Below are 26,559 nucleotides of genomic sequence, written 5' to 3' on the forward strand. Positions count from 1 at the left end.
CAGGAAGAAAGACTATGTTGCTACTATTAAACAATGAAGGGATGTGTGTTTGTGGGCTGTGTGTGTTTTTCTGACCAGAGACGTCTCTGATAGAGAAAGGAGAACAAATTTCAGAAGCAAGGTCATTGGGAGATAAGTAAAGTATTTCAATGTTTCAATGTCCTCTTAAGAGAACTAGAAACAAGAACTTGGGGGAAAAAGAGGCAGTAACCACACCAGGAGACCTTCTGCTGGGTGGCCACCATCTCTCAATTACCCATATGAAAGAAGTTACCTTCGAATGACAGAAATTCCTACATTTGACAGGTAAGTTGTTGGGTGATGGCCCTTCTATTTCTGAAAGCCATCTTTTCCTAATGTCTCTGTGAAGGTCAACCCTTCACTCCCAAGGTGAGTTCCTTCCTAAACAATTCAGCACTTGCAAGTGTCGGAGAGGACATGGAGCACAGATACGTTTTGCTGAGGGAGGAAGGGATGAGCTCTCTTTCCCTTCTGGGGAAAGCACCTGCCCTTCTCCTTCGGATGTCAGTTTTCACTTCTCATAATCTATGTTTGGAGTCCCATGTTCATTATTCAAATAGGATACATAATTCCTGTCACTGATGTAAACATCTTTCAAGCCAAATCTCTTTTTTCTTGCCAGTCCGTGGTGGAAAGCCGATGGCTCTTGCAGTCATAATTTGGAGCAGGACCACAGACAAATTAAGACCCAACAGCCTAAGGGAGCAAATGGATTCTCTGTCAAACTATCTTTGCTTCTGCATACTGTAACTTCCAGATGATTCTGTGTCAGAAGAGGATCAAGGCCATAACTGGTCTATACCACCTGGGACTTCCCTGGCAATGCTTACTTACCTTAACTGTGGTTGTCATATACTTCTCTGAAGAAATGAGATGCAAAACTGTAAGCGACAGACTCAGAATTCCCGGCTTCTCAAGAGTATGGTGGTTAGTTTGGTTTGGTTTTGCTTTTCCCTCTCACTTATAGCTCGTATTATTACTGGTATCACACTGTGTAGTCATCATGCTCAAAACCAGGAGCTTTGGTTGAATACTGGTCTTACGATTCAGTTTGCAAGACTTCCAGATAGCTGAGACAATTACCTATGTGTGCTCAGATGTGTGTTTCAGAATGATCAATCTTGGCCTTGTGGAGGACAAATTGGCAGAGGGGATGAGGATGGGGTGACAGAGTGGCTGGAGATGGGGGGCTGATTAGGAGTCCGTTGTAACTTTCCAAGTGAGAGGTAACAGGGCCTGAGTTAGAGCGGTAGGAGTGGAAATGAGACTATGGTAATGGAGATATTTTGGAGGTGGAATGACAATATTTGGGAATGGATAGCATGAAGGGGTGGAAGGTAAAGAGGAGCTAAGGATGCCTCTGCTATTACATGATACAAGGGAACAGGTGGAGGACTGGGTTTGGGACAGATACTGATGAGTTCATTTTAGGTATGGTGATTAACGGTCCAGGTTTGTCTGCTATCAAGGGAATGCCCAGAATGTGGGACTCTCAGCGCGAAAACCGGGTAAGTCCTGGGCATATCTGGATGAGTTTGTCTCACTAAGTTTAGAATACATTGGATTTGAGGTGTCTGCAGACAGTGTCCAGGAGGCGGTTGGGCATGTGGGAGTGGTGTGTTGAAAGGACATCAGAGTCTGGGGTATAGTTTGGGGAGTTGCCTGTTACAGAAGATGGGTGAGCCCACAGGAGTGGGTAGGATGACTAAGGGAGAATACATGGGATGAGATTATACCTACCTCAGATCCCTTGTGGAACTCTAGATTCTTGTGAATATGAATGAATGAATCAAATAATTAACAAAGAGTAAGAGGTGAGTGAGAAGGAGACAGTAGGCCACAGTTTGAGGCACACCTACCCGTAAAGGTGGGCTGCGGAAAGAAATCCAAGGCTGAGCCACAAGAGTGCGAAAGAGAACCAGAATGGATGCCAGTGTCAAAAAAGTCCAAGAGGAAGAGAATTTCGAAAGGGTGCAGGTTAGGAAGATTAATACTGAGGACAAGCAAGTAGCTCTGGTAATTAATATGTCACTGACCACCTACAAGTACAAGAGAACACTTTCTATGGCATTTTATAGTCTGTGGCATCCTGAAATCAGATTATAAGATGCTGGTGAAACAGAGAAAGAAAAGAAAGGAAGTATGGGTAGCGAAGATTCATCTTTCTCCCAACAATGAGAGGAAGGGAAAGAATAGTTTTCTCCTTTAAATACCAGCTCAAGACCCAGCTCTTTTTAAGTTTCCCTGAACAATTGCCATGCCTGCTGTTGTCCCCCTTCTCAAAGTTCCTGCAGCATCAGGGGCTCTGTAGGAAAAACGTATTAGCTATGTGTGATATACTTCTTTGTTTTCTGGTAGCTTCTGGTGTGCTTGTTTGGTCTTCCTATTAAACTCTAAGCTTCCTGAGGGGCAGAGACCACAGCTTAGATCTCTCATCGTGCCTACAAGAAAGGCCTTCAGGGATATTTGCTAGTTGTTAGGATGGGAAGGATGGAAAGATTCTCCAGTTCATATTTTCTCAACTTCCACAGTATTTGCACTTTGGGCTGGATAAGTCTTTGTTCTGGGAGACAGTCCTGGGCGCTGTCGGGTGTTCAGTCATATCCCTGGCCTCTACCCACTAGTTGCCAGTGGCACTTCCCTATCCCTCCTATAGTTGTGACAACTGAAAATATTTCCAGACATTGCCAAATGTTTCCCTGTGTGTGTGCGTGCGCACATGCGCGCGTGCAGGTATTGACTCAGTTGACACCTGCTGCCTAGATGAATGGAGCCTAGCTTAGTTACCCCTTGACCTTCAACAGGGGCAATCCAAAGCCATTTCCCATTGAGAAACATGGGTATCCAGTTCACAGCCTCCAGAAAGAGACGTATAACTTTCCCTGGTTACTAGCTTTCAGTTCTGAGATCCTTAAACTCATTCCTTTCTCTGCCTCTCCCTGGAGTGAGTTAATGGCTCAGTACTTGCACTTAAACACAAAGTACTGAAATGATGCCAACACACTTCCCTTATGATCCTGAATATCAAAGCAGAGCCAGAGAGACATCTAATTACAGCAGTGGTTTGTAATGTTTCTACAACTGTAAGGGAAGCATTTATTAATTTGTTCACAAAGTGTAACTAATAGTTAATAATGCTTATTCTTTTCAAAGTATCTTTCAAATATTATATTATAATTCTGTTGGTAGCCTTCTCAGAGACTGCCCAGAGGGTGGGGAAACTGGAGAAAGAGAAAATGTATAAAATAAAGGTACAGAATGTTTCAGTGCCCGAGCAGAGTGGAGAACCCAGGAGTCCTGGGCTCTCATTCTTTAGGTTAAACCCGAAGTGTCTTCCTGACATTTAAAAAAATGCCTTATTTATTTATTTATTTATTTATTTGAGAGAGAGAGAGAGAATCCCAAAGAGACTCCACATCCACCATGGAGCCTGATGCTGGGCTCGATCTCACGACCCTGAGATCATGACCTGAGCCAAAATCAGGAGTCAGACACATAGCCTACTGAGCCACCCAGGCACCCCTCTTCCTGACATTTTTATGTATCATCCCAATGGAGCCTGTGGTTCCCAAAAGAAATTTCATGTGGGTTGACCTGGACTGCGGGTGAGGATAAGAAAACCACTCTGATATCTTGCCCTGTTCTACGACCATTTTCCAGGCTTCTGAGGTTCCTTGGTAGTGCCCTGTGAATCTTCCTACTGCTGCTCTATGGGAAAGTCCAATAAACCAGTCATTACGTTTTTAGTGAGTGCATGATAAATAGTCATAAGACACAAAAAGTGATGTGAATAAAAGGAGTAAGGTTGTGCAGTGCATAGCTCATTCTTCCTGGTTCTTAATGGAGCATGTTAATTTATTGAACTAAGAATTTTCTGTATATTCTTGGATTTTAGCCCCATGACAGCTCCATGAAATAGATATTATTAGTATCTGGCCTCTTTTTACAGAGAAGAGAATGTTAAATCAGTGAGATTAAATCACATGCCAAAGGCATATAGCTACAAAGTTATAGAGCTGCGATTCCAACCTATTCTGTATAACTCCAAAGTCGGTGTTTTTATCCACTGTGCTAATGGGATTCATTTATCTGGTCCACTTCCTGTCTTTTTTTTTCCAAATGGGTAAGTTATTCCATTTTATGGAAGGAAGAACTGTGGACCAGAAAGTATAAATGACTTGCCTAGGATAGCTTGTTGATGGTGGTGGTGATCGTAGGGGTAGGAGTGGAAGAAGCAGCTAGAAAACACATTTTTTTCCTTATATTGTGTATGCTTTTTTCTCCTTATCACATTATTTCTAGTTTAGAAGACAAGACACCTCTCATTCTAGGAAACTGTGAAAGGACTAGAAAAAGAAGTCTGCCATTAATTGTGTGATACTGAATTTCTGAATTCTGTGGCACTGACAAATCAGGTGATGGAGCCATTTTCTTTCCCAAGGATATTGGAGGTCATTAGCTACAGTTAGCCTGCCAGCAGGCTTTGAGTGGGGAGTACATTGCGTCCCTTCAGGATCTCCCAGGAGGATTGAAGAATATATTGAATATATAAAATAGAGAATAGAGAGTATTGAAAGAATATACTACACACCTTGACCAGGGAGCTTGGCTACAGAATCTAGCTGCCACAAAAGGAGAGGTTTTCTATAGCATTATTAAGTTGCTTCTGAGTCATTTTGAGGAGCAAGAGGGAGGAGAAATGCAGAATTAACTGGCATCTTCCAGGATTTAACTGAGTGATGGTTCCAAGTCTGGAATAACCTTGGGAAGTCCTTGACCTTGAAGCAGGTTGGTTTCCTATTGTCAGCTGGAATTTCCCTGTACACCCCTGTGCAACGAACTCCCTCCCGTCATTGGGTCAAGGTGAATAAATCAGAGGGATGGGGCTAGTCTCTTGTTTCCAAGAGACTTAATTTTATTTTTGTTTGATATAGATAGCACATTTACATGCAAGAATGATCTGCTGTGTTGGCAGAATGTGGGCTATTAAGCATTATCATTTCTAACAACCCCAGGGATTACTGTGAATCCCTCAGAGATTTTTGTTACATTCAATAGTCACAGGCCTTCTGGTTTGGTTATTCCTATCCTTTCTCAGTAATTTACTAGGAACAAATCTTCATGAAGTATCGTTTTTCATTTGTTTGCTTCTTTTCCCACAAAAACGGTCAGAGCCCAGAGGTTTTATACAATTGTAACCATCCTTTTCTTTTCAGCCATTGTGTCCATGCTACACTCCTTGAGGCTTATCACCAGATTTTCATCCCTCCCCTCCCATCAAAATCCTATCCGTGCCCCACCATCCAGAAGCAGGCAGAACTGAAGAAGGACTGAGCTGGTGATGAGTGGCTTCACTAGAGGAATCTGAAGATCCTTAAAGCTCTTTTCTTCATTTCCTCAGATTTCTAAGGCCAGACATCAGTCCTGGAGTGTGTGGTGGTCCTGAAAAGCCCTTCGGCTCTGGAATCCGTCCGTTCTGGGTTGGAATCCTATTTCTGCTGCTTACAGCCAGGTGATCTTTTGCAATTCTCTGTTTCCATCTTTTTAAAGTGAGAATGATACACATTTGTTGCTGCTGTTTTTCTGACCACCTGGTCTTTTGCCCCCAAATTCCTACACCTATTCTTTCATTTTGAGCTGTGCCCATTGCTTTTGACATTGCCCTGTGATTTTGTAGATTGTTTTATTTCAAAAAAATTTTAAGATTTTATTTATTTACTTGACACAGAGAGAGAGAGAGAGCGCACAAGTAGTCAGAGCAGCAGGCGGAGGGGAGGGAGAAGCATCTCCCCGATGAGCAGGGAGCCAGAGATGGGGCTCAATCTCAGGACCCTGGGATCATGACCTGAGCTGAAGACAGACGCTTAACCAACTCAGCCACCCAGGCAACCCTGTAGATTGTTTTAATTTAGGCTTCAACTCATGGCTGTGCAGACCTGCCCTTGGTTTTGTTTGTAGAATGAAAATCCAAGGGCCAGAGCTGTGGTTATTTGGGCTTACCATCATATTCCCAGGCCCTAGGACCATATTTGGCACATAGCAGGTGACCAATACATTTTTATGCGATGAATGAATGAATGAATGCACAGATTTCCTGATCGTAGTGCCCAGATCAGTCCCTTTGACCTACTACTACATGCAGCCTAATTTAAGAAGTAGTTATATACTACAAGAACAGGCCCTATTCAGGTACTATCCTGTGAGGAGGGCTACTTGCCCACTTTGCCCTGGAGAGTACCCACAAATTTCAGTTAGTTCATTCAGGGCTGATCCTGAGTCATCCTGTACTTGAAGGAATTAATAGGACTGTACAGGCTTATTTAAGTTGATAAGGATGACAAAAATGATTAGTGGAGCTGAAGTGAACAAATGCTCTGAGTTCAGGCTTGTGAAGTTTGTACTCTCTTTACTGCAACTGTGGTATGCTGTCTTCTTTTTCTTCTTCTTCTTCTGGTAGAAAGACAGAGAGGAGCAGGAGTGGGGGAGGGGCAGCTGACGTGGGGCTTGATCTCACAACCCTGCAACCATGGCCTGAGCCAAAATCAAGAGTTGGACACTTAACTGCCTAAGCCACCCAGGAGCCCTGCTATCTTTGTTTTTAATTCCCAATTGTACATTACGGGCAAAAGTTGTAGCTCTATCTCTTGTCCTTGGGAAGCCTTTCTTCTATATCTGTTACAAACTTGTTACAAAATGGAGGTGTCCTAGAAGCGGTTGTCCAACCATCTTGACTGAATGAAAAGATTTACTTCTGGGTGGAGTGTTACCTAAAAGAGTTTTCCCTAGTTTCTTGGGGGTTACCAATTCAGTGGTTGCTTCCTGTGTGACACTATAAATACATCTAGCTGCAGTGAGGCTAGAAGTAGCTTATTTCCTGTTGCAGTTGGATAAGGTGGGATTATGTATAACTGAGGTAACAGCAGATGTAAACTAGGGGAGGTGAGGGCTGAAAGGAATTTTTGATTGAGGTTATTCTTAGTAAAGAGTCCTTAGGCATGTACAGTCCTATTAACTGCAATTTAGCTAAGGCCTAAGCAGTGGTTAATTAAGGCAAAGCCAGGGCCTATCCAGGAGCACAGTCTAGATTAAGGCTTAGCTGGGGCTTAAACCCAATTAAGCCATGACCCTGGCATAGTTAGGCCTAACCAGGGCATAGCCAGGTTCAAAGACTAGTTAAGGCCTAGTCAGCCCTGTTGAGGGCTAGTCAGCCCAGTTAAGATGTAACCAGAGCCTAAGCCTACTTATGGCTTAGTTGCCCAGTTAGAGTCTAGATAACTCAGTTAAGGCCCTGCCAGGGCCTAAACATAGTTAAGGCCTAGTCAGAATCTGATTAAGACATAGCCAGGACCTAAGCGTAGTTAACTACTAGTCAGAGTGTAGTTAGACTTAGCCAGAGCATGTTTAGGACCTATCAGAGTCTTCTTAATGTTCAGCCAGGTCCTCAGTCTAGTTTTTGTTTAGTCAGAGACCAGTCAGGGCCAAAATCTACTTAAGTTTTAGTCAGGAGCTGCCCGACGTAGATCCAGGACCTAAGCTTATTAAAGCCTGGTCAGAGCCTGGTTAAGTCCTAGCCAGAGTCTTGTTAAGGTATAGACAAGGTCTAAGCCTAAATAAAAGCTAATGATAAAGATTAGTCACGGTCTAATCCTAGTTTATGTTTAGTCAGAAATCAGTTAGGGCCAAAATCTACTTAAGTTTTAGTCAGAAAATACTTGAGGTAGATGCATGGCCTACACTTACTAAAGCTTAGTTAAAGCATAGTGAAGACCTAGCCAGAGTCTTGTTAAAATATATCAGGGCCTATGCCTAGTTAAAAGCTAACCAACATGGTTAAAATCTCATCAGAGTATATTAAGGACTAGCCAGGTCCTAAGTCTAGTTTATATTTAGTCAGAGACCAGTTAGGGCCAAAATCTACTTAAGTTTCAGTCAGAAACTACTTGAGATGGGTCCAGGACCAAGCTTGTTAAATCCTAGTCAGAGCCTGGTTAAGGCCTGGCCAGTATCTTGTTAAGGTATGGCTAGGGCCTTGTCTGGTTAAAAGCTAACCAACATGGTTTAGATCTCATCACAGTATGATAAGGACTAACCATGGCCTAAGCCTAGTTTATGTTTAGTCAGAGACCAGTTAGAGCCAGACTCTAAGTTTTAGTCAGAAAATGCTTGAGGTAGATCCAGGGCCTAAGCTTATTCAAACCTAGTCAGAACCTAGTTAAGGCCTAGCCAGAGTCTTGTTAAGGTATTCCCAGAACCTAAACCTAGTTAAAAGCTAGCCAGCCCAGTTGAGGCCTAACTAGGGCTGAAGCCTAGTTCAGGCCTAGTCAGAGCCCAGTAAAGGTCTAGTCAGAACCTAAGAGTCTAGTTAATATATAGCAAGAGCCTGAGACTAGTTAAGGGATAGTTTGTCCAATTAAGACCTAGTTAGTTTATTTAAGACCCAGCTAGGGCCAAAGCCCAGTTAAGGCTTCATCAGCCCAGTTAAGGCCTAGTCAGAGCTCATATGAGGCTTAGTCAGGGTTGAGTTCAGGCCTAGTCAGAGCCTGAGACTGGTTAAAGCTTAGCTAGTTCACATAAGGCCTAACCAGGGTCTAAACATAGTTTTGGCCTAGCTAGAACCCATTTAAGCCCTAGCCAGGGTCAAAACGTAGTTAAGGTATAGTTGGAGTCTAATTAAGGCCTAGCTGCAGCCTAAGTCTAGAGAAGCCATAGTCAGAGTCTAGTTAAGGGATATCAAGGTTCTAAGCCCAGTTAAGACTTAATCAACCCAGTTAATGCCTAGTCAGCTCAGTTAAGGCCTAATAAGCTCAGCTGAGACCTGGTCAGGGCCTAAGTCTAGTTAAGGTCTATTTGAATCCCAGTTAAGGTCTAGCCATGGACTAAGCCTAGTCAGGACCTAAGTCTAGAGAAGGCATAGATAGCCAGAGTCTCATTTAAGGTGTAACAAGGGCCTGAGTCTATTTAAGGCCTATTGAGCCCAGTTAAGGACAAGAAGGGGCTAAACTTAGTTATGTCCCAGTCAGAGTGTAGTTAAGTCCTAGCCAGGGCCTGTGCCCAGTTAATGCCTAGTTAGAGTCTAGTTAAGGTGAAGCCAGGGCCTTACAGCTAGTTAAGGCCTCACATCTAGTTAAGGCCTTGTCATCCCAGTTAAGGCCTATTTAGGCCCTTCACTCTGTTAAGGGCTGGTCAAGACTAGGGCAACCAGCTTATTCCAGTTTGCCCAAGACTTTCTGTATTTAGCACTGAAAGTTCTGGGTCCTGGAAAATCCCTTGGTCCCTGGCAAACCAGACTGACTGGGCACTCTAGTCAAGGCCTTTTAAAGAAAACTTTTCTTTGTCTTGGAGTTTACAAAGCACATTTGTAGTTTATAGTTTTCGTTTATAGTTTACAAAACACATTTTCAACATTATTTCATTTGATTATTATAGCGTTTATTTAAGATAGGTATTACCATCATCCGTGATGTGCAGACGAATAAACTCAGGTTTAGAGAGAAGTGCCTTCCTCAGTGCTGTACAGTCAGTGTCAAAGGCACAGTTTAAACCAAAATTCAGAATGTCTGAATTCAAAAGCCCTGCTGTTATTTTTTAAGCTACAGTAAAGGGGTATCTCCCCATAATTAAAAGTGGTCGAAATTACAAAAGTAATACTTGCTCAAGGTCTTAACCATCATCCTAGTTTCAGATCAAGAAAAGTGAGTTACATCAAGCTTAAGTGACCTGCCCAAGGTAAGAAAAATTTAAACTTAAACTCAGGTTTCTTTGCCTCTAAATCCCCTACTTTTCTCCTTTGAAGAGAATCTCTTTCCTCCATCCTTCCTACTTACTCAGTGTCATATACTTCAGTCCATGTCTGTATGGCTGAGACTGTTTCCGTGTCTGCAGCTTTCAGAGATGTTTCTGTGCATGCATTATCTGAAGTCCATCAGACATTTGGTAGACTATGCTTGCGCTGACACTTCCGTTCGCAGCCTGAGGTTTATCTACTAGACCGATGCTTGTTTTCTCATTAGGGGAAGTCTGTTGAGCCTGACAGCAGAGCTGACCTGGTAGTAGAGTCAAACTTCCACCACTTGATTAGGATGAAGACACTGAAGACAAACCTGGTCTCCTTAGGAATTCTCGGGAGGGTTACTGGATACATCCACGTTATAATGACATTTTGGGGACCACGGAAAGAGATCAGGCGTCCCTCTCTGTTACTGTGGATTCCACTGCCAGAAGGCACTGAGAACTTGGCTTGCCTTTTCCTGGCTGTGCCATTTCTGTTGCCTCCTGTAAGCTTACCAGGGGTGACAGGTGTCTCTGTTAAAAAGCCTGTATGTAAATATAGCTTTATCTTCCACTATGTTATCCCGAGGACAAAATAGTTGCCACCCCTGCAGAATGTAGCAGCTTCTGGATTGGATGCCAATGGTAGCAATGTGCCAAGCATGAAGTATCCTGTTCCCCCCACCCCTGCCAGATAAACATGAGCTTCCTCTTCAGTGGTACATTTAAAGGGACAGCCTCCACTCTGCTTGTGTGGCAGTGATAGAGGGGGAGAGCTTTCAACATGGATGATCAGTGGCTCGGATGGTGGCACTGTGGAAGAGGCCACTAGGATGTACTTTAAGTAGTGCCTTCTTGGACTGTTATTTCCTCCTTTCTGCTGTTAGGTTACTTTGGAGAACTATTTGGTTCACTGCGTAATGCGAGAGGAAGACAGAGCTGGTTAGGAAGAGACGAATGATTTATTCCACTGAGCAGCTGGTAGATTCAAACGTTGCTTTCTTTCTTGGAGAGGACACCATGTGGGAATGGCATTATTTTCTCTGACATGCACATAGCGAATCCCCCATAAGCTTTAGATGACTTCATGTGTTTGTATTTTCATGAGCTGGTGAAGCACTTTTGGCTTCAAGGCATTGGGTTAATGGCATAAACAGGCCATATCTCTGTCCTAACAAAAGATCTGGAAGGCTTTTCCTTGAGGACTGGGGGCTTTGCAGTACAATGTTGTAGGCTATGGAAAAAGAACACAGAGCTAGACTTCTGGTTCTACCACATTCCAGCTCTGTGACTCTGGGTAAATCAAACGTTTTGCCTCTGGATGTCAATTTTCCTAAACGTAAGATGGAGGTAATAAACTCTGTGTTGCCCTATCCATGCTCTATGGTAACTGTAAAGATCAAATGAGATATAGGGGCGTCTGCCTTCGGCTCAGGGCGTGATCCCGGCGTTGTGGGATCGAGCCCCACATCAGGCTCCTCTGCTGTGCGCCTGCTTCTTCCTCTCCCACTCCCCCTGCTTGTGTTCCCTCTCTCGCTGGCTGTCTCTATCTCTGTCAAATAAATAAAATGAAATCTTTAAAAAAAATAAAATAAAATTTAAAAAAATGAGATATAATATGAAAACAGTGGGAAAAGTATAAAGCCTTATAAAAAATGTGAGGAATTATTAGTTCTATTATTCTTTCAACAAGTAGTTATTGAGTACCCACTGTGCATGCTTTAATGAAACAGAGATCAGTGTTTTGTTGGAGTTTACCTTCTGGAGGGGGGAGCCATAAAATAAATAATAATCATAATAAATAAGTAAACTATACAATATATATAGAAGGTGACAAGTTCTAAGAAAATGAAAAAGGTAGAGCAGAATAAATGAGGAATAAGGAAGACTCAGGAGTGCCAGGTGGGGAGGGGGAAGTTAAATTTTTAAAAGGGTGGCATGTGTAGCTCTCATTGAGAAGGTGAGATGTAATCAAAAAGTTTGAAGGAGGTGAGGAATTTAGTCATTCAGATATCTGAGCAAAGAACATTCCAGGCAGAAGTAATAGCCGGTGTAAAGGGCCTACAGAGGAGGAGTTCCTGGTGAGTCTGGCAAAGTGGCCAGGTTGGCTGCAACGGAGGGAGGGGGAGAGAAGTAGAAATGAAGTTGCAGACTGTATCGTGGAGGGCCATGTAGGCCATTATAAGGATCTGGGCTTTACTCTGAAGGACACGCAGAACCGTTAGAGGAGGAGAGACATGGTCTGACTTACATTTTATTTTATTTTATTATTTTATTTTGAGAGAGAGGGCATAGGGAGGAGCAGAGGGAGAAGGAGAGAGAGAATCATAAGCAGGCTCCACGCCCAGTGCAGAGCCCAACTCAGGGCTTGATCTCATGACCCTGAGCTGAAATCAGGAGTCGGATGCTTAACCAACTGAACCACCCAGGTGCCCCATTCTGACTTATATTTTAAAGGGCTCACTCTGGCTGTTGTGTTGAGGAGAGACTGGGATGAGGCAAAGGGAATCCTGTGAGGAGGCTGTTGAAATAATCAGGGTGAGAGGTAGATGGTAGTGGCTCACAATGACAAATTATTAGGTTTTGAATATATTTTGAAGGTAGAGCTTTCAAAGGCTGTGGATTGTGGGGAAAAGAAAAGAGTCAAAAATAAACTCAAGATTTTTTAGCCTGAGTAGTGAGAAGGATGGAGTTGCCATCTACTGAGCTGGATGGAGAAGGCTATAGTAGAGTAGGTTTTGGAGGGAAGACCAAGGATCCAGTTTTGGGTATACTGAGTTTCAGATATCACGGGTCAGCATAAAGGCAATTAGATACACAAGGATGAAATTCTGGAGAAAGGTCTGAACTAGCTAAATAAATTTGGGAGTTATCTGTGTTATAGGTATTTAGAGCCTGGAGGAGATCACTAAGGAAGTAATTATAGATGGAGCAGAGGAGGACCCGGGGAGTGATCAACCATGTCAAGTGTGGAAGCCACTGGGGGCTTGGACAAGGGTACTTAAGTGGAGTGGCCATTATATTTCATTAGAAGTGTGTGTTTTAGAACAGAAATATTTAACCTGGTAATATCAGTCATGAGATAAGAGAGAGCTTTTGTTCTTGTCAAGCAAAACTGCCTTGAGATTCCTCTGCCTCTAGCTAATATTAAAAAAGAAAACTGAGGAATTGTGAAAGGACAACTCCATCCAGTCTTTCATTTGAGGGCCCTTGCCACCAAAGAGCTGGGGCCCTGATGTGCTTTTCTGAGTCCCAAGCATATAGGTAATGGGATGAGCTCTTTTTTTTTCNGACAACTCCATCCAGTCTTTCATTTGAGGGCCCTTGCCACCAAAGAGCTGGGGCCCTGATGTGCTTTTCTGAATCCCAAGCATATAGGTAATGGGATGAGCTCTTTTTTTTTCTTAAGATTTTATTTATTTATTCGACAGAGATAGAGACAGCCAGTGAGAGAAGGAACACAAGCAGGGGGAGAGGGAGAGGAAGAAGCAGGCTCATAGCGGAGGAGCCTGATGTGGGGCTCGATCCCAGAATGCCAGGATCACGCCCTGAGCCGAAGGCAGACGCTTAACTGCTGTGCCACCCAGGCGCCCCTGGGATGAGCTCTTTACCCATATTTAAAATGCTAACTTTTGGCCCCTTTATGAACCTTGAGAGGTAGAAGAATGAAATCTTCAGAGGGAAAGGAAACAATAAATTCATGCCCAAGGGCAAAACATTTTTCTTTATAGGATATTAAGAAACGTTTTCTCTGCCTCCCTTTCTCCAGCTTATTCTGATTGTGTTTATCTCAGGAGGTCAAAAATGGAGAAGTCTTATTTTTTATTTCCATGGAGCAGCCTGTGGTCTTTGGGTGATTTTAATGTTCATTTAGGTTTTTGGTATCTTTCCTTTTTACTAGAATGTTCTGACTAGGTGCATTCTGGGAACAATAGTATGTAGGGATGAGGACAATGAAATGACTATCCTCAAGGGGACTTGTGGTGTATGAGCCATTTGGTAAGCTACCCACCACGGCTATATGGTGTTCTCGTTGCCATCTTGACACCGTTCCATATTCTGTTGGTGATTAGGAGCTTCCCAGGGCATTACTAGGTAGGCCACAGTGTAAGGGAGAGCACAGAGGGTAGAGAGACTGAAGAATCAGATTCTCGCTCTTGCTCTGCTACTAACCAGCAGTGTAATCCCGGCAAGTCACTTATCGATGTTGGGTCTTCACTTCCTCAGTCGTAAAAAAGGAGTAATCCTTGTTGCACAGGATGTTATCAGGATTAGATGAGTTAATGTATGTGAAGGTACTTGAGGATATAATTAGCAGGAGGAGGAAACTATGAAACACAGATGAACTACCAAGAGAGGGGTTATGTGGAATCTTATTTTGAGATCATTAAAAACAGAAGCACTCTTCCTTTGGTGGCTAAGCAATAAGCACATTTGCAGGCAGAAGGAAGAACTATATGGCTTCTGCTTCTGATCTTTTTTCCAGGTGGTAAAAGAAACGAACTGGGTCTCTCCTGGCAAGCTGGCATTTGTCATAGAAACAGAGAGGAGGCCATGGCTGGTGCTTAGTCTTTCTCTTGTCAAATTTCTGAGAAGTATTCTTGAAACTCAGGACTAAATCCATTCTAGGATGGTAGAGAATAAAAAGCACACAAAAATCTATGTATGATGCTCCTTTTCTTACCCAAATGATTCACGCAGGAAGTTCTCAAAGTCTGGGCTGGTTCAGGTGAAGTCATGCTAGACACAGGGTAATGGCCTTCATTATCTTGCCTAAATGACTTTGCCAATTACTTTCCAAGTAAGTGTTTCCAAGGAATAAGCTAGTTAATGCTTTGAAAGATCCTTCGCCATTAGACCAAGTAGAGGGCCTTCTCCACGCAGCTGGTGCTATACTGGAGGAAAGGCCAGTGAGCAGTCTTGACATGTAGCCTGCTTCTCCCTGACAGAGTTAGGAGCCAGAGTGAGTGCGTGCTTCAAAGGCAAGAAGGAGTTAGGCTAGGAAGATCCACTAATCCTCAAGGATTCCAATCCTACCTGATTGGCCTCAGGTCTTCTGAAAGGGTGACCTGTGAGCAAGAGTCACAACACAGTCCTGCTCCCTCATCTTTACCCAAGTTCGAAGTTACGTTAGTTCTAACTATGAGATAAATTTTTATCTCTGGTCCTTTCTTCCACTTTTTGTAATACCTGCAGCTTCTTCCCTTCCTACCTTCAAGGGGGCACTAGTCAGTACTCGGGATACACCACGCACTGGTTCCTGGATCCCAGATTTTCTCCAGAACAATTACATTAGCTAGCATTTATTAAGAGCTTCCTATATACAAGGCACCATTCTAAACTCATGTATATTAACTCCTGTTGTTCTCATGACAGTTATTACCCTCATTTTGCAGATGAGAAACTGAGGCAGAGCAGCCTGCCTGCCAGAGTAAGGTAGTACTCTAGTACTCTCCCTTACCCGGAAGGTAGTAAGTGGAAAAGTTGAGATTCAAATACAGATCTGTTTGATACAGATCCTACCCTTACAACCACTAGCTTCACGTGACTGTCTCTCCCAAGGAAAATACAGGAACAAACAACGGCGATTTGCATTTTTCCTTCTCAGAAAGCTGAGAGAAGATGTGCAAATAGAATCCCTTTTCCTGTTACTTACAAGGTTTGTTCTTATTTCCCTTATTTTAGACCCTGTCCTCTGCACTGGTAATATTTAAAAGCCAAGAACCTTTCTAGAAGTAGTACAGCTCTTTTTAGGCTCTCTGGGGGTGGGGTGGGGTGTGGGATTCTCACAATAGCCAAGATTCAGAGACAAGCCCTTGCAGAGTCCCACCAAGTCAAGATGGGGGGGCTGTTCTCCCCTTTGAATAGTTTTGAGGAAACTCTTTGTCTGTCTAGGAAAATAACCAAGAGATACATTTTCAAAAGTGGTTGTTTTTCTCCAGTGACTAAGTTGTTTTTTGGAAGGGTAAGCAAGAATTTGTGATTCTCTCTGCAGCAGTGAGCAAATTTGGAGGAGGAGGAAAGAAATTCAGTAGAATTCAGTTTAAATTGACCATAAGGACATTTCCTACTCCCTCTCTTTCCAGTTTCTGTTTTGAATTTTTCATATATTTTCAAGAAGGGACCATGTTTAGCTCTTCAGCTGCACAATTCTTTCCTTTCTCTCTTGATAAATTAAAGATGGTGTTCATGGGGATTTTAAATGTCAGATCCTATAACAGGCAAATGCCTTATTGCACACAGCTTTTTTTTTTTAAAGGCGAAGGTTTGTCGCTTAAAAATAAGAGTTTAAAGGGTAAGCACTGTTGTTTTGTTCATTGTAGCCCCCCAGAGAGCACCAGATATGTCAAAAATATAAAATTTGTCAGGGTGCATGGGTCACTCATTGAGGCATCTGACTCTTGATTTCAGCTCAGGTCATGGTCTCAGGGTCATGAGATCGAGCCCTGTGTCAAGCTATGCACTGAGCATGGAGCCTGCTTGTCCCCCTCTCCCTCTGCTCCTCCCCCAACTCCTGCTCTCTCTCTCTCAAATAAATAAATAAATGAACAAAATCTTTAAAAAAATTAAGAGATTTGTTCTTTGGGGACAAGGACGTCTTGATGTTTTCCTCAGGGGTAGGAACAACAATAAGAAGTAATGTCTGGGGGGGGGTTAAATCTGTGTTGAATGCATGTATTCAAATGGTACTGCAGCACCAGAGAAGGGAGCATTATGAAAAAATTTACTGTTTGTAGATAGGAACCTGGCACCTACACTCACCAAAGGTGCATTTTGATCTCTCCCACATAACTGCCTCTGTTTCCCTTGGATATGAACTAATTTACCTTGCCTGATGCAGAGAAGTTTATCGACTATAAACATAGACCCAGAGGATTTGGATTCCTTTGCTCCATTCCCATCCTACTGTTAGACACTTACTGCCACTTTGCTAGTTATGAGCATCACAAAATAGCAGGGTAGGACTATCAGCTAAAAGAAGAACAATGGTTCTTGAGTAGTTGTGCCGACAAAAATGTCATGAGTGAGATTAATAAAAACCTATGGAGTTAAAGACCCTAGTTATCAGATGGCTAGCTTGCTCTCTGCCCCAGCTGTCTTTCTGAGCTACTTGTAAGATGTGGGTCATCTCATCTTGTGTCAGTTTATAACTCCATCTGGCTATAAGGCTGTCTTGCTTTACTTAGTTAGCACTGACCTGAGGTAGAGAGCCACACAGACCGAAGGGACCCTGCTCTGTACCTTCAGGTTTCATTCCATTGTCATTGGCTGTGATGACTGGCTTGCTAAACACTGGCAAGACTCTCATCACTGTCTTGCTGTCCTTATTGGTTTTATAGCAGAGACCCAATATTAAAAGTAAAACAATTTTTTGAGATATAACATACACACAGTGAACCACACAGATTTTAAGGGTATAGCTGAATGTTTTAAAAAAAGCATACATCATCATGTTATGACACAGAACCTTTCTAGCACCCCAAAAAGCTTTCTCATATCCCTTGCCAGTCAGTCACCCCCCCAAAGGTAACTTCTTCATTCACTTACATTCCATAGACTTGTTTACTTGTTTTAAAATTTCACATAAATGGAATTATATGATACACACTTTTATGCATCTGGTTTCTTTCGACATTCTTGTACATGTAGTTTTGGGGACATTTGTACACTTTTGGATATTTAGGAGTAGAATTACAGGGTCATGGGATAGAGGTATGTTTGGTTTTAGTAGATACTGTCAAACAGTTTCCTTTTTTTAAAGATTTTTATTTATGTATTTATTTGTCAGAAAGAGATTGAGAGAGAGAGAGAGAGAGCAGCAGCAGCAGGTAGAGAGGGAAGCAGGCTCCCTGCTGAGCAGGGAGCCCGATGCAGGACTGGATCCCAAGACCCTGGGATCATAACCTGAGCTGAAGGAAGATGCTTAACTGACTGAGCCACCCAGGTATCCCTGTCAAATAGTTTCGTAAAGTACTTATACCAGTTAACACTTTCACCAACAATGTATGAGAGTTCCAGTTGCTCCATGTTCTTCTCAATGCTTGGTACTGTCAGGTGTTTTTTTTTTTTTCCATTTTAGCTATTCTGTGGTGGGGTTTTATGTGTCTTATTGTAGTTTTAATTTGTATTTTTCTGATGTGCAGTAATGAAAACCTACTCATATGCTTGTAGGCCATTTGGGTATTCTCTTCTGTGAAGTACCATTTAATTCTTTGTAACCTTTTTTTTTAAAATTGGATTTTCTCTTTTTCTTATTGATTGAAAGACTGTAAAAAATATATGTATATACTGGATACAACTCCTTCATTAGATATACATATGCATATTGCAAATATTTTTTCCCAGTCTGTGGTTGACCTTTTCACCCTCTTAAGGGGTATTTTAATAAATGGAAGTTATTTATTTTTTTGAAGTCCAGTTTATCAATCTTCTTTCATAGTTAATATTTTTCGTGTCAAATAAGCAATCTTTGCCTACCAAGGTCAAGAAGATACTTGCCTATGGTTTGATTTTGAAGATTTATTGTTTTATCATTCATATTAGGTCTATGATTCATTTACAATTATTATTATTACTAATTTTGGTATGTGGTGTGAGGTAAGGGTCATGGTTTTGTTGATTTGTTTGTCCTTGTGCTTGTACCATGCTGTCAAAATTATGTAGCTGTAAAGCTAGCCTTGATAATCTGGCAGTATATGTCTCCCAATTTTGTTTTTCAAGATGTTTTGGCTGTACTTAGCCCTTTGAATACCCTTGTATGTTTTAGAATCACTTTGTCCAAAGTGCCCTTTGGGGATGGTTTTGAGTTTATTAACTTATTAGTAACCCCACAGCCCTCAGCTTCAAAATCGAGGTACCATTTTGAAGGAGGGACTGGTAGTGTGTTTGTGGCAGTCCCCTTCCCTCTAGTGAGAATTTGTCTTGGAATACCGCTAGACTGTGGGAAATTTCACCCAGCTTTTCCCTGCTCAGGAAGGAGCCTTGAACACAGCTGATTTGAGATGAAGAAAACTAATCCTGAATTTCAGGCTTCTCAAATTTCCAATCCATTACACTAGCTTCGAATGTTATGCACATTTCTCCTTTTCCACAGTAGAGTCCTTCTGCCTTGGGGCCAAACCTCATCTTCAGCTTGTGCCCAGAATGAGCAAACGTCTCAGTGAAGAAAAAAGCTCTGGATGACCAGCTCACTTAGGAAAGGCTCTGCGATCTCAGAAATTTTAGTTCATCTTGTCCTTGTTTCCACAGATCAGGGATATCTTTAGATATTGATTTTGCAGTTTATCCTTCTTTTTGTTTTTTAGTTTGTGACAGGAGCACTCACATCCCCCTTTGAAAGCCAAAGTCCAGAAAACGTTCAGGAGTTGGAACCTAGACTTTCTTATCCATCTCAGCTCTATCACAGGTGAGTAGTGTGAAGGTTTGGGCCAGTTCAGTAGGTCAATGGAAGGGCAGATAAAATGCAAACAGCAGTTCTTTCACTGATGATGAGGATCCGTGAGGGCACCGATCAGGTTGTCTCATCCCTCTGCCTTAGGACTCACAGTCAACTTGGAATTCAGCCAGTTTCCAGGGATGGCAGATGAGATTAACATTCTCAGTTCTGTCCCTGCTCAAAATGAGAGGTCAGCTCTGGCCTGAATATGGCAAATTTTGCTCCTATGTAGACACCTGAATTGGTGCCCTCTGGCATAGGACTTTAGGAGTCAGACTTGGGCTGACTTTTGGTTCTGCATTTTTACTTAACCATGTGACTGTGGGCAAGTTTGTTAATTTCTCTGATTCTCAATTCTTCCATCTGTAACTTCATAGGGTTACTGTGAGGATTAAATGTCGCAATGTAAGACAGTGGATTTCATAGAAACATAATAGGTCTTCTACAAATGTGAACATTTATTAGAATAACTATTTATGGGCATGTCATCTCATCTGATAAATGGTTCTTGAGGCTGGGGATTACGCTTGGTTACATTTTTGGAAGGAGTAAAATTTACATGCAATGAGATGCACACATCTTATGAGTACTATTTAATGAGTTTTGACAAATGCATATTCATACTCCTTTGTAACCCAAAACTCTATCTAAAATATAATCATTGCCATCACCCCAGAAAGTTATCTTCCCTCTCTTCCCAATCAGTTCTGCTCCCCTAGATGCAACCACTTTCCTGATTTTTTTTCCATCATACGTCATTTTGAATTTTCTAGAATTGCGTATGAATGGAATCCTACAGTATATATTCTTTCATGTCTGGCTTTTTTCATTAAGTATAATGTTTTTGATATCCATTCATGCTGTGGTCTCTATCACTAGTGGCTTTCTTTTTCTTGCTGATTAGTATTACATTGTATGAATAAACCACATTTTGTTTGTCCATTTGTCTTTTGATTGACAGCTGGGCTTTTTCCGCTTTTTTTTTCTGCTATTATGCATAAAGCTGCTATAACCATTCTTCTAAAAGTCTTTTTGTGAATTTCATTTCTCTTGGTTAAATACCTCAGAGTGAAATTTCTGGGGATCAGGTGGGTGCTTGCTTAGTTTTATAAGAAACTGCCAGACATTTTCAAAGAGGTTGTACCATTTGATACTCCCACCAGCAATGTGTGAGAATTCTGGTTGCTCTACAGCTTTGTCAACATCTGGTGTTGTCAGTCTTTAATTTTAACCACTTTAGTCAGTAAGTTGTGGTGTCTTATTGTGATGTTAATTTGTATTTCTTTGATGACTAATGATGTTGAATATGTTTTCATGTGCTTATACACTATTTATTTTTCTTCCTTTGTGAAATGTTTGTCTAAATCTTCTGCCCGTTTTTAATTTGTTTATCTTTTTATTATTGACTTGTAGGGGCACTGTTTTTTTATTGAGGTATCATTGACATACAACAGTATATTAGTCTCAGGCATATGACAGAATGATTTCATCTTTGTATATATTGCAGAATGATCACCACGATAAATGTTATTAACATCTGTCACCATACACAGTTACAAAACATTTTTTGTTATGATAATTTTTGAGATTTACTCTCTTAGTAACTTTCAAATATACAATACAATATTATTCACTATAGTCACCATGCTGTATGTTACATCCCCGTGACTTATTAATTTTATAATGGAAGTTTTGTACCTTTTGACTCCATTCACCCACTTCACCCACTGCCCACCCCCCAGTAGGGGCTCTTTATATATTCTGTTTACAAGTTCTTTGTCAGATATATGTTTTGTGAATATATTCTCTCACTCTGTGGACTGCTGCTTATTTTATTTACTGTGTGTTTTGATGAATTGGTTTATCTTTGTACCCCTTGCTCTCCCTATTCATGGCTGCAACTTGATAATATTTTCTGAATGAAAGAGCTAAAGTTGTCCCTTCCTCCAGCTTATAGGTTCCATAATGCAAAAATGCACTGCATGTGTAATGAGAAAGGGATGGTTAGGGGAGCTTTTTTAGGTTGGAGGGTGAGATGTTTGAGGTGATATTTAAATTGAGACCAGAATGACAAGAAGCCATTTTTTTTCCTAGGGAAAGGGATCCAAGGCAGAGGGAATAGCTAATAAAAGGGTCCTTAAGGAACCCTTAAACACTGTTGGTGGAAATATAAATTGGTGCACCTACTGTGGAAAATAGTATGGAGCTTCCTCAAAAAATTAAAAATAGAGCTACCATATGATATAGCGATTCTATTTCTGGGTATTTATCTGAAGAAAATAAAAACACTAATTTGAAAAGCTACACACACTTCATGTTCATTGCAGCATTATGTAATATCCAAGGTATGGAAGCAATGTATGTGTCTATCCGTGGGTGAATGGAAAAGAAGATGTGGTTTATATACACAGCAGAATACTACTCAGCCATAAAAAGAAAGAGATCTTGCCATTTGCAGCAACATGGATGGATCTAGAGGGTATTATGCTAAGTGAAATAAGTGGGCAGAGAAAGATAAGTACTATATGATTTCACTTATATGTGAGACCTAAAAAACAAAACAAATGAATAAGAAAAACAAAACTCATAGATACAGAGAACAGATTGGTGGTTATCAGAGCAGAAAGGGGTTGGGTTGGGGGCAAAAAGAGTGAAGCGGGTCAGCTGTATGGTGATGGATGGTAGCTAGATTTATTGTGGTGATCACTTTGTAATACATGCAAATATCAAATTATTATGTTGTATACCTGAAACTAATTTAATGTTATATACCAATAAAAAGGAAATAAAAATAGAAACAAAAAGACTTAAGAGAGATATATTTTTTAAAATGGCCCTTAAGGTAAGTTGGGGCTGGGCACAAACTATCCAGAATACCCCTTTTAGGCAAACTAAGGTGTCAGAGGTTACTTGCTTTAAAAATTACCACAACTGGAATAAGCTGATGCTATAGTCTTGGTCTTTCTTAGTACTGCAGTACTTAGCAGTTTCTCAACACCCTCCTTGTCTTTCCCAAATCCCCAGGTCCTAGGTTCCAAGATGCTTTGAAGCTAAGAATTGTGGATTAGTTAACACAGTGGTCAACAGGGTTAAGGCTAAGTCGGGATATTTTTTTCCCTCAAAGGTGACCAGGTGATTGAAGAAATAAATCAAGGTTTGCATAAGTAAAAAGTAACTACATTTATCTTTATAAAACAGCAAACTATAAAATGTTCCACTTCTCTGCTTTTTACATTTAGATTGTATAATGTAAAATTTTTTCTACACAATATCAACTCCATTAATGGACTATAATTTATTTTTGAAATTTTTCCCAGTTTAAGGAGAAATAGAAGAAAAGATGATGGGAAGGGATAGTAGAAGATGGAGATAGAGAGAGAATGAAGTAGAAGGAAGCACATAGGTGAATAAATGGAGGTCTGTTGACCCAAGAGGAGGAATAACAGAGTCCTAGAGGGAGGCAGGGGAGCTAAGAAAAAAAAAGAAAGCACCTGGGTGAAGGAGAAGCCAGAAGTTAAATCAGTTTTGTGTGAGTGTATTCCTCTTGTGCCCTTGGGCTATGGATACCATAGTAGGCTATTGCTTCCTTTGAAAAATGGGATGGTACTCTCTAGTAATATTTAACACACACCTTTCTTCTGTGTTTCCCTTATGATCCACGCTCTACATTAATGCCAAATTCCTCTCACGATTTCTTTCCATTATTTCCTTCCACCAGACTGCTTTTTCTCTTGTCAAAATGCAGAGATTCTTTAAACTAAAAAATAACCTCCAGTGCCCATTCTCCCATATTTCAGATGAGAAGTTACCTCCAACCATAGTCATGCTTTCTGGTCGTCATGGTTGTGACCCTTCTCGGGGCAAACTTCACGTCTACCGTCAGGATTGTGGACCAAAAAAAACACAAAAAACAAAAAAACAAACCCCAAAACAAAGCAAACATGGTTCTGAAAGAACTTATGTTAAGTGGAGATAGTATATAACTGAGTGGGTCAAAGCAGGCCCCGTGGAGACCAGCAAGCTCCATGTGAAAATCACAGATGATCTGGCCAGTGATTTGCTGTACTCCAATAAAGGTTTAAGGAGTACAGTTAGCTGGAGGTAGTGCCTGTGGTTTGCTGGGCCCCACTCTGGTCAGAACTGCTGGAAATAGTGCATTGATAGATTTGGCAATATCCTAAAGGAGTAAGATGGATGGCTGCTTCCTAATACTTTCCCCTTAGGAAAAGCTTGACTGAGGCTGGAGAAACAAAACCAGCCCCATTTGCAGGACTGGTGGCTAGAAATTCAATGTGTATATGTACCCAAGGAAACAATTGGTCAGAGGTATATAGCTAAACTGATCGGCCATGGACTGAAGATGTATGCCATAACAAATGGAACATTACAGACTGGACTATTGCAGGAAAAACAATCTGGTGAAGGGAGATAAGAAAAGAAATCAATGAAAGAAATTTAGCAATTCATGTGGGACATGTACCAACTCATCAGAACAGGGAGACAGAATAATCTATTTAGAGTAAAAGAACAGACAATCTGACCCCCAAAACTAATGTGTACTCTACAGTCCTGGGGACTCCCAAGTCCCAATTCAGCTCCCTTGTCAGTTCAGTTTAAGGTCACAGAATGGGCTCGTGAAGCCTCATGGCATATGGACATGATGTCCTAGATAAGCAGAGGGGAAAGAGTGGGGGGAAATGTATGAATCAAACAAACAAGCGAGTAAGCAATATGAGACATGTCCGACTACTAAAAACTGACATCTTCAATAAACTCATTTTTTCTTTTTTTAAAAATGATTTTATTTATTTATTTGTCAGAGAGAGCCAGAGCACACAAGCTAGGGGAACAGCAGGCAGAGGGAAAGGCAGGCTCCCCGCTGAGTAAGGAGCCCAGTGTAGGACTCAATCCCAGGACCCTGGGATCATGACCTGAGCCTAAGGCAGACACTTAACCAACTGAGGTACCCAGGTGTCCCAACAAACTCATTTTTAAGAGGAGTGGGGCATGTTAAACCAATGTGTGAAGTAGGTGATACTGGGCCAATCTTTAGATTTTTAAACAAAGAATATTTCCTTATAGAAGTATAAACTTCCTCAGGAAGAGGGTTTGCAGAGCACATCGGACATGCAGATGAGAATAGTATGTTCATGGCTTTAGACAAAACTGAAGGAACTAGCCGCTAGATATGCAGTATTGGCAGTAACAGGAGATGACCGAGGAACTAATTTTATAACAGAAGTTGTCCAAAATTTGGCAAAAGACACACACTGTGGAACTTTCATTTCACAGATTCCCCAGGCTGCAGGGCCAATTGGAAACCTTAATGAATGGAAGACTAAAAACACAAAGAATTTAGCGGCACCAGATATAAATGGCAGTGAGGTAAAGGTGCTAATAAAGACAGAATTAATTGAAAGACTCTGAGTGAATGTAACATCCTCATTAGAGATGTTCAAGAAATATGGACAAAAAACCTATGCTCACTTTGTTCTCAAATCCTCTAAGAAGAGATAAAGATGAGAAGTATGAAGGAAAGAGTATGAGTAGTAAATCCTCATAAGGCCATCAAAAAGAAGGATCAGTAACTAGGGACACTCTTTCAACCTTATCCTATTGCCAGAACCTGTAGGATAGATAAAGGCTCAAGAATACTAATCTTTATATTTCTCTTTTCTATTATTAGATCTGCTTTGCTGTTTTCTTTTGGCGGTGGCAGTCTCTCTGGTGGTCATTGTAATAGCAGTTTACTGCCAACACAAACAAGAGCACTGTATGTAAGTTTTGTGGGCGGTTCATCAACTTTATCAAAAAGTGCTGTAGGACCACTGGCCTCATTCTGTGCTTGATCATATCAATAGCCTCAATTCTCAAGCAAACCAACCATAGAACAATTCCGTGCCAGCCCCCACAGAATCCATTATCACTAAAAACCCATTTGCTACAGCTTTCAGTAATATTTTTATCTACTGAGGAGATAGTTGAGGCATGGAGCCTGTGTCAATCCCCGTACTGATTGCTGGACTTGTTGATTGTGTAGCCCAGTTAATAAGAGTAGCCGAAGAGCTTTTACAGCTGATATCACAAGAACAAGCTCCTTTTGTAGAGCAGAATGGTAGTGCAGAACAGATAGAAATGGATGCACCTTCTCCTGAGGAATCTTCGCTCCCAGACCTTGCTGATTTCTCAGACCTCGAGTCAATACTTGTACCAAGAGAAGAAGAAGACCTAATCCTTGACATAGATCAAGCGATGTTAGACATAGAAGATTTATATGAAGATGTACTCTCCGGTATAAACGATGACCTAAGAAGTGGATAAGATCTAATTGGCCCCCAGCAACATGTGAGAATTGATAGCTGATAGTTTTTCGGTTTTAAATAGATTCTGATTTTTCTGAATGTTAACAGTGTTTTCTCCTAGTTCTGTACATTTTCATTACTAATACATTATATAACAAGTAATACTAGATTTACTTCCAGTAGAAACTGGTCTCTTTTCTTCTTTGTATTTCTTTTAAAAGCTCCAACTTTAGCCATATGGCTTTCTCTACATGTCCTTGTTCTCCTGTTGGGGTTCTAATAACAGAAGCAAACAATACCAAAAAAACCCCAAAAAACAAAAAACCTCACCTAACAATGGAGTGAAGACATCATGGACTCTATCACGTGTTGGAACCCATGTCATTGGTCTACGAATGGAAACCAAAAGGGGAATATCCCCCAGGATGGTATTATAATGAATATATCACATTGACAGGACAGCATTGGGACACTTTTACTTGAAAAGATGTAACTCTTTACTAGGCCTTTAGGAGAGGATGTGTCAACCAAAGTATGCTAGAGCAGACTAGGGGAAGCAATTTTGAAAAAGCACCATCTATCAGATAATAAAACTGTAGAAAGGTTTTCAGATAACTTTTGCTAAGGAGAAACCTTTGAAAAAGCTGAGGCCAAGAGGTTCCAATGTAGGGCTGTTCCCTCAAATGATGACCCACACTAAAACTAGTCTTCACAATTGTTTTCCAAATGGAAAGGAGGAATTATATCAAATAACAATGAGAGTAGTACTAGTCCTAGCAGGTCTAAACAAAGCCCCATGAGGACTGTTCACCAATGGAGTCAAACCCTTATGGCATAGGCTCAGATGTGATGGTCTACAAATGGAAGTGGATAAAGTATATCTTCTTGGTTATAGCTAGATTTATAAAGAATAGCTGATAGGCTTATTATAGTGAACCTGCTCTCAACGGAAATCTTAACTATTGACAAATGGGAGCAATAATTAATTTGGATAAAATATGAACTAGTATTTAGCCCCAATAATTTTACAAA

At 41.2% G+C, this 26,559-nt stretch overlaps 2 protein-coding genes across 2 annotated transcripts in view; one reads left to right on the plus strand and one right to left on the minus strand.

Annotated features, from left to right (window-relative positions):
• The window catches only part of TRPC5 (transient receptor potential cation channel subfamily C member 5), a 249,344-nt gene that overhangs the window by 62,300 nt on the left and 160,485 nt on the right, over positions 1 to 26,559 (minus strand). The gene's annotated exons all lie outside the window — the stretch shown is intronic.
• On the plus strand, positions 194 to 25,574 carry TRPC5OS (TRPC5 opposite strand). The gene is made up of 4 exons (XM_019800826.1): positions 194 to 306; positions 5,423 to 5,533; positions 19,095 to 19,195; positions 24,912 to 25,574. Exon 4 carries the CDS (start codon positions 25,214 to 25,216, stop codon positions 25,544 to 25,546), a length of 333 nt encoding a protein of 110 aa, XP_019656385.1. The 5' UTR covers positions 194 to 306; positions 5,423 to 5,533; positions 19,095 to 19,195; positions 24,912 to 25,213; the 3' UTR covers positions 25,547 to 25,574.

Source organism: Ailuropoda melanoleuca, chromosome X (assembly GCF_002007445.2).
Source record: "Ailuropoda melanoleuca isolate Jingjing chromosome X, ASM200744v2, whole genome shotgun sequence".
Classification (NCBI taxonomy): Eukaryota; Metazoa; Chordata; class Mammalia; order Carnivora; family Ursidae; genus Ailuropoda; species Ailuropoda melanoleuca.

Coding starts and splice junctions, on each gene's coding strand:
- TRPC5OS (XM_019800826.1), top strand. CDS start 25,214: ATGGAGCCTGTGTCAATCCCCGTACTGATTGCTGGACTTGTTGATTGT.